The sequence below is a fragment of the Nymphalis io genome, chromosome 1 (assembly GCF_905147045.1).
Source record: "Nymphalis io chromosome 1, ilAglIoxx1.1, whole genome shotgun sequence".
In the NCBI taxonomy this organism is placed as follows: Eukaryota; Metazoa; Arthropoda; class Insecta; order Lepidoptera; family Nymphalidae; genus Nymphalis; species Nymphalis io.
The window spans coordinates 9,981,427-9,990,544 of record NC_065888.1 but is presented as its reverse complement, the minus strand read 5'-3'; the positions used below and the strand labels follow the sequence as shown (position 1 = coordinate 9,990,544).

Sequence of the window (9,118 nt, the reverse complement as noted above, 5' to 3'; positions counted from 1 at the left end):
TTCCCGGTATATAAAAAAAAAAAATAGATACGTATACTTAATTCAGATAGAAAACAATAAATATTGATTGAACTTTTTCTTGAATATTTGCTAGTTCGGAAAGAGTGCATATAGAAAGAGTAGTATTAGAAATCAGAAGATGATGAGATATTGAATCAAACAAGAATAATTAAAAAGAGGTGTAGGAAAATTAAAACGTTCGCGACGAATAATTGGATACGATATGTAGATAAGACACTACGTATCCTGTTTAAGTATTTGTTACATATTTATATCAATAAAGATTCGAGTATTCCTGTAAAGTCTTAACATAGTATAATTTACGAATCCCGAAAGCGAAACTAATACAAAACTTTGGTTACCTCGCAAATTGATCGAGGAGTTTTCCGGTAGCCTCAGTATCAGGAGCTAGCATAATAAAGGAGAACATTTTTATTAAAAGAAAACAATACTGTTTGAGTGCAGTTATTTATTTCGGGAAAATGTATTTTACCTAAATAATTACTATTTCTTGTTAATTAAGGGAGAACTGAACCTTCTCACTTATTTTATTGATATTATTAGGCCGTAACAAGTCACAACTTAAATAAAGATACAAATTCTATTATACGATGTACTTAAAATATTTAAAAAATACAAAGAGAAACGTATATATATAAGTATTGTAAATAATTATTACCTGAGATTTTAGTAGATTAACTACGAAACCAACAATTCAATCGTCATTAATGGCAATCATATGATATTAACAACATAACAACAGCATATTACGCGATACTCGTAATATATTTGTATATAAAGATGAAATTGGGATACATTATAGACATTACAGTGTTCATGAAAATATAAAATAACAGTGGGAAAAGTATTTTGCCTTTAAGAATGCTTGAGCTTAAGGTCAACGTATACCTACAGTCTGTTCGCTAAATGAAATGAATGAAAGGAAAAATTTCTTTTCTACTTTGTAAAATACATACAATCAACGTTTTCCTATTTGTACTCCCTGTGGGGTTCTTTTACTCAAATAAGAAGATGGTAATCAATTTGACTGTTTTTTGTGTGTACGTTATCCCGCCGGGTGTGAACCGATTTTGATCGGCTGGCGCCAACATAAAAAGTAAATGATTGGGTATTATGTTTAGATAAAAAAATTCAAACATTATAAATAATCATTTAACGTGATAAAAAACATTAAATTTCACTGTTATTGTCAATTTCCAAACTAGCATCAAATATATTGTACCTATTAAACAATTACAAACACAGGCACGAAATTTGTTTATACCAAAATATATAATACATAGATGTAAAATGAAACATTTCCATAACCTATCTTTTTTTTTGTTGTTCACAGTTTACTTATTTTAAAATCAAATACTTAAATAGTAAGTGATAAAATTCCGTGAAATTATCATCGTGACCAATTTTCCTTACTAATTAAAGAGTCATATTCTACATCAATATGGATTTACACAGCGAACTAATTCAATATTTGCTGTAACAATTTATGAGACAACACAAATATGTGAATTATAAAAAATATTTATCTAGTTCGTTATAGTACGTGGTATCGATAACCTCAATCACAGTCGTACATCTCTTTTGTAAGCGAGATTAAAGAGGCGCTGGCGTGGACCGTTCTCATTCATCTCCGTTAAATACTGTTTCGACGCCAGCGCCGCGCCGTGCCGCCTCTATCCACTATTACAGAGCCCGAGCAATATCATGATGCATGGATGCGTCGAAAATACTATTTCTACTCTAACATTAAATTTTAAAATATATTGTTCTCTACTTTTTAACTTTTACAATTCTGTTCAATACATAATATCACGTAGCTTTAAAGCTAAGACTTGTAACAAAGGCTGTGAAACATCTAGTTCCTTTTTAATTATTTATCTAGAACCCTTGACGTGTTGGTATTCGTTATGTTAAGTATCTGGTTTATAAAATCTCTCGCTTTATTACTTTTTGTATTCGTTTTCGTACTTCTACCCCCTCCCCCTACTTCTTATCTTCATTTTAATTTGTTTATATGCTCTAAAATAAGCATTATTCGTATATATTTGTCGTTACTAAGTATATACGAATCCTCCTCAAAAGTATCTAGTATTTTAATTTTTTTTACATTTGTACGCAATCACTGAGCTAAAAAAACAGTAAAAAATGTATCTGAAAAAAAGACTCAATTGCAGGGATGGTAATCCTCAGACCGCGATCGATTGTAGTCAGCCGATGTGGTTTACGATAGTAATTCTGATGTATTCTATTGAATTCACTATTTTACATGCACAGTAAAGGTTTATATCAAAGTGACGAACTGCACCATTGGCGCTTCTGTGAAGTTCGGGCGGTCAGGGTGAGCGAAAGAGCAAAGGCCTCTCGTCCTTGAACATAAGACAACATTTTATGTTATGTTAGCATGTATTCGCGATATACAGATTGATAAGTCAGAAGCCATAGCCATAGCAAAGGATGTTAAATTAATAGCGCCGTGAAATAAAAACATTGATGAGACGTCGATATGGAAACAAAAATAATTACCATTAGCCAGTTATATTTTTTAATCTGTTTTATTTTTATAGATTTGTTTTGTACTCTGACTTTGCAATTAAAAATACCGTATACAATATTAAAATTACCACTTAATATACTAAAAATTTATAATGGCGATAAAAAACCATTTAATCGGTATATAATTTATATAGAAGGATATTTTAACTAAAATGAGCCTTTTGAATAGAATAGAAAGGCGGATGATCATATGGGCCACTTGATGGTAAGTGGTCACCAACGCCCATAGACATTGGCATTGTAAGAAATCTTAACCATTGCTTACATAGCCAATGCGCCACCGACCTTGGGACCTAAGATTTTATGTCCCTTGTGCCTGTAATTACACTGGCTCACTCACCCTTCAAACCGGAACACAACAATACCAAGTATGCTGTTTTGCGGTAGAATATCTGATGAGTGACTAGTACCTACCTACCCAGACGAGTTTGCACAGTCCGCTACCACCAGTAAATAGCCTAACATAATAATTTAACTATGCATTAGGATTCTGTAGAACTCTTATGTAAAAAACATCCTCGAAACTTGACACAGAAATCGATCATCAAATGTCTATTATGTTGTCTAATGAATAATTTTATACATCATAAATAAAATTAATGTTTTTGTCCTTTATGTATTTTTAATCCAATTGTAATGAAAATTTATCAAGTTGTTCTTCGTACGTAAGGGAAGGTTCCTGGTATAAAATAAAATGTTTTTCCTTTAACATAAGCGTTTCATGTAAACTCGTGTAAAGCCGGAGCTGAAAGCTAATATTTCATAAATTCTGATATGTAATTGTTAGGCGAATATCACACGAGTAAGTAACTTAAGTTGGTTTACATTAAAATAAGTAAATTAGTTTTTTAAAGCATTCGATGAATGTGAAATTATTTTTATTTTTACGATAAGAATATTTTATATTTATTACATCACTGTTATATTTTAAATTATTTGATATCAATTTTCATAATGTGATCAGATATGATGACGAAAAATCTATGAAATTAATACAATAAGTTGAGGGGTAGCGTTAAATTAACGATCTTAATTTATACTTCATTTACAATGAAATGTAAGAGAGCTTCAAAATATGAATTGTTAATATTTATCATAACTTATTAAGACAAATAAAAGCATTAATTTATCTTCAACTTTTAGTACTTTTTTTTTATTACTCAGACAACATTATTCTGATAGTAAATTAACATTATTTATATTACAAGTTACATGGTAAAATATTTATAAAAAACAGATAATATGGCTCAATAAAAAACTTGTTTAAAATGTTATCATTTTATTTATCTTAAAAACTAAAGCGTTTATCAGTCGCGAGATAGTCACACATCTCTAGCACACTTCGAAAAATATTATTTATAAACTAGAAATTATAACATTATCAGCACCAGGGGTCGGATACGTAGTACGTCGTTGGGTAGTAGCGCCTGGAAAAAAACATGTTTTAAGTTATTGTATTGTAGCATTTTATATAAAACGGGTAGCCAAACTAACAAATAGCTACCTCGAAACATAACGATTCTATGTATTGCAGCTTAACAGTAAAATATGTGATGATTTTTGGTACCTATCCAGACCGGCCTGCATAAAGCCCTACCACTAAAGTAAAATACAAATCTTTTGAACCTAAGCAACTATTGATTAATATTGAGGCAGTATCGGTAAAACTTTTTATTATATTATTATTATTATCGTATTTATTTACTTATCTTACAAAATAAACGAGTAAACATATTAATATCAACATAAGGAATTAATTTGTAGCTACTTATCTACGTTATACCTTTCAAGATATTATTTTTCCTGTTTCATAAAATATTTTCCAGACCGACGAATACATTCTCATAAAAATACATTTTGTAGGTACCTATTTCTATTCACAAAATTGCGTCGTTCGACTGCTTTTATTCTTAGATGTAAAATTACGGCCCATAAAATATATCGGTTCTGGATTTGAATTATCATAACATTTTTATATTACTCTCATTAGCCATGATGATTGACTGATATCTTAATATCAATATAAATCTTGTAACATAAAACCGTCATACTCATAAAGAAATAATGCAAAAAGAATATATTATGAAACCCAATCTATTTGTTAAAATATAGTTACCTTTTCTTATCACTTCGATCTTTATGATGTATTAAATTAAGTTAATATAAATAATTCTTATTTTAACACTTTAAACCCACACAGACCAGATTTTTGAAGACTGTAAGTACCTATATCTGTAAATATTTTTAAATATATATATAATATATAGAATCTGAGCTAAGGAGTTTCGCTCATCGTCAGCTCTAATATTTGGTCTTTTTTTTGTAAAAATTTCTGATTTTAAATGACACCTAAATAAATAAACTGAAAAGTAACACCTTTTTGACAACACGTGAACCAAATCGCCGAAACGATCTTAGAGGCGTTTTCTGGATACAGTAACTAAATTTATATTGATATTTATTATATTTTTAGGAAAAAATTGGTTTTCTTTAATTAATTACAAAAACTTTCATTAACTATCATTTTTGATTTTTCACATCTGTCCGACGTTCCTTGTCGGTCACGTTATACTATATCTAAAGTTGTTATGTAGTAATTTAATAATCTGTACCTGTATCCATGGCCGTAACCTCCGTATCCATAAGGATAACCGCCGTATCCGCCACCGTATCCGTATCCGCCGCCGTATCCGTGTCCGCCTCCGTATCCGTATCCGCCGCCGTGTCCATATCCTCCGCCGTAGCCCCCACCGAAACTCCTGCCGTGAAGGGCACTACCGACTAAAGCACCACCGATTAACCCAGCCTTAGCACCAATCAGACCAGCTCCTAGACCAACTGCACCGAGACCAGCTACTCCAGCGACTCCAGCGCCGAGAGCTCCAGCTCCTAAAATAGAAAATCATTTTAAATACAATGCCATTAAATCGATACAAAGCTAGGTATTCCTAAACGAAAAGTACATTTAACTAAAATATACGGAACTAGTTACATCTCTGCGCGATTTTGATCCGTAAAGATATACTAAGAATAAACTCGAAACTCATGCAGAACACAATCGTGAAATATCAGATAGTGATATGCGATATTGACTCTTATGATTATTCGAGTAGGTCTCAGTTGAAGTCTACGTACAAATGTTGTTTAATTTTAACCAAAACTAAAGTTTTTACTAAAATATGAGCAGCATTAAAATATACATACGAAATTTTTGTCTTAGCAATACTACAAGATCATTTAAAAGTTTATATTAGTTTTATAATACGAAATTATTTTAAATACTAGCTATTCGACATCATTTTTATATAGTTTTGAGTAGAATTTATTTGTCGCAGGTAATTTTTCCAAACAATCCGCGCATAGGTGGAATGGTTCATGTTTTGCAAGCTCGTAAGCCTTATTCATAGAAATTAACGGAGAAAATATTTATCACGATGAGTCGGCATAAATCGGAATATCGCTTAAGTTTTTGTTCCATCTGCGCACTTAAAACCTCGGTAGGTTTTCCTCATTATTAATGAAATAAAATATCATTAAATTACTTTATTTTTTCTTAAATAAAAAAAAACCTGTACTCATTAAGAACATATTCAACTCGCAATTACGTTATTATATACAAAGTAAAAATGCTATTATTTTTTATAAAAGAAAATATATTCTCAAATTTCCCTGAAAAAAAAACATTCTTATCATATTAACTTTATCATGGGACTTGACAACACTATCAGTCGTCAATACCGGAGCTACAAAATTAGTTCCCAAGGGAGTCAAGCGCCATACTTGGCAACAATTTCACGCTGTATCGCCCTGCATATCAATAGCTCGTTATACAAGCAAGTTCTATTTTCCCATTTGCTTTCCTATGAACTACGAAATAGTGTAAAATTACCACATTAAAATGTAAAGCCATTTTATTGATTAAAATTCGAAGCGTTGAGTTTTTTGTAAGCGTACAAACTTAAATGAATCCTCTTAACAATTATTCCACCACGCTGCTCCAATGAGGGTTGGTGGAATCAATACTTTTGTATACTAAAAATCGATGCGTCGATCGTGTGATCGCAGCTTAAGTCTAATTCAAAAAACATACGACCGATCGTATCTTTTTTGAATTAAACTATATCCGAATATACTATGATCTAAATTGAGAGAAAATGTGTAATTACCTAAGAGGAATCTTTTCGGCCTGTTGTTCTGCGCCTGAACACCTTCTTCAATTTCACGGGCCTCGACTGGCTGAAGTATATTCATCAGCGGGCCATTCTCCACGGCCAAGGTAACCGCCGCCGCCGCCAGCACAACAATGAGAGCCAGACACAGTTTCATGTTTAACTGGAAATTTTAATATTGTTAAAACTTTCATTGTTGGCACCTACAACTTTTTTTTATCATTTTATTCCTTTGTTCATTTGTGTATATTTCTTGGTTGTGCGTGATGATCGCATTCATTTATTATATTTATCCAGATAAATATATTTCGCAGAAAAAAAAAATATGCCAAATATTTTTATACTATTTATATACTAAATTCAATAATAAAATACATCAAATATTAAATGTATGTCTATTTCAATAGTATATTTTAAATTAAATTATACAAATAGAAGTAAAAGAAACTGTCGGTAAGCGATACGTGCTAATTAACGCTATTTTATTTACGTAAATATATCACTTTGTCTCACTACGGTCATTTGATATTTTTTAATAATTGGTATGAATGAATATCAATAATACATAGATTTATAACATTATTTATATTACATATATCATAATAAAAGCTTTTATTGTATTTCTTTATAAGACCATATCTTGGGTAGGTAAACTATTATCATTTATATATATATTTCAATTTTATTTAAAATACAACAATTTTAAATTATAAAATTTGTTGAATTATTTGTCAAAGAAACACTATTTTATTATTTTGAACACAATTTATAAAACAACCTTAAGAGCAGCTACCTTCGTGAATGAGTAAAGGTTTAATAAAGTAGACCTACCTTTCCAATTAATAAGTTACACTATCACAAGCTACACATGTACTGTGCTGAGAGATCCTGCTCGCTACTTTTATAGGTCGGCCTGACGGAACATACGCCATATATCACAAAAGTCAATGATCCTTGCTCGTCACAGCCGCACCCTATTTTTTTATTGTATTTCTCATTAATAACATATATAAAAACGACTTGTTTTACAACCCCTCTGTAATAAAATTTTACTAAATAAATAAAAATAAAAAAATAATAAACCGTAATTCATTTTAAATATTTAATAAATCGTTCAATATATTTATTAGTGTGGTGACACTATCAATAAGAAGAATTCCAAGGTTATTTTAATTGAAAAAAGCTCTGTTTCTTTTAAAACATAAAAAAAACATCTTTATAATAATACACATTGAATTAAATAACAAAATAGAATTATCGCGAAAATCGCTTGAGCACTATTACGCATTCTAAATAGATTCACACTTGTAACATGCCGACAAAATGATAGGCAAGTTGCCATAAATCCAGACCGCCATGTTAAGCTTTAAGTTCTATGAGTACTAGCGATATAATATAATTCTAATGCATTTGAAAATAAAAATAATATATAAATGTGATATCATTAGTTAAATACCAGAGGTAATTTTATTTTAAAGAAGACAATTTGATACACTTACTACAAATCTGCACTTAATACCGAAAAACTCCGATTCGATTCCGCTACGAATCTTATTTTTTTTTAACAATTATTTATTAGTTTTGATGTGTGTGACTTTTGGAATTTCCCACTTTGTCTCGAAAAGCATGCTTAGATTTTGATCACAGTTATTTTTGCAAATATCTCCATACAATTTTTGCAAGTGTTACTGGTATGTCCATAACACATTTTAAAGATCAACTAGCACTTACTTAGCAGAAATTATGTTAATTTGGTTTAATTAGACAAAAGAATAACATCACAAAGACGCTATTGTGGTATCTTTATAGATCATAACTTAAACAATATTTATAAGTACATCAATATTGTATTTTGACATTTTTTTTTCTTAAATTACAATATTTAAAAAAAAATTAGTTTAAATATTTTATAATATAATATTTATAAGTTATTTTATTATTAATTTTGTGCAGTTCATTGAACCGGTTTTCTATATTTTTTCGGAAGAGCTATTTGCTTTAAAATAATTTAAATTATCAGGTTTCGTGTCCAGCCTGATTTATAATTAATTATCAAATAACGGTATATTTTGGATTATTTTTTTTAGACTGTGTGACATGTAGCTTTAAGGTGACTTATATGTTTAGTAACGTTATTTAAATATAACAACAGAAGCCGTAAACGCGTAAACATTACTTAATATTATGCAATTTCTAAAGACTAAATTTACATACATATATATTATTATATTAAGTTGATGAAGTCTCAAATTATCGTCAGACTAAAGATATTAATTTGACAAGAACACAGACTGAATTTGCGAACCTTGACGTTTTAATTACTTTAAACGTTAAAGCTTACGCGTCACCTCGCCAAGAGCCAAGTAATGAGACAA

The 9,118-nt window shown here is 30.1% G+C and overlaps 1 protein-coding gene across 1 annotated transcript; it reads right to left on the bottom strand.

Moving 5' to 3' along the window:
• Window positions 1–3,833: 3,833 nt before the first annotated feature.
• Window positions 3,834–7,619, bottom strand: LOC126768842 (keratin-associated protein 21-1-like). The gene is made up of 4 exons (XM_050487234.1): window positions 7,575–7,619; window positions 6,741–6,906; window positions 5,187–5,463; window positions 3,834–4,001 (listed from the first exon to the last, which is right to left on the bottom strand). Exons 2-4 carry the CDS (start codon window positions 6,898–6,900, stop codon window positions 3,956–3,958), a joined length of 483 nt encoding a protein of 160 aa, XP_050343191.1. The 5' UTR covers window positions 6,901–6,906; window positions 7,575–7,619; the 3' UTR covers window positions 3,834–3,955.
• Window positions 7,620–9,118: the final 1,499 nt, after the last annotated feature.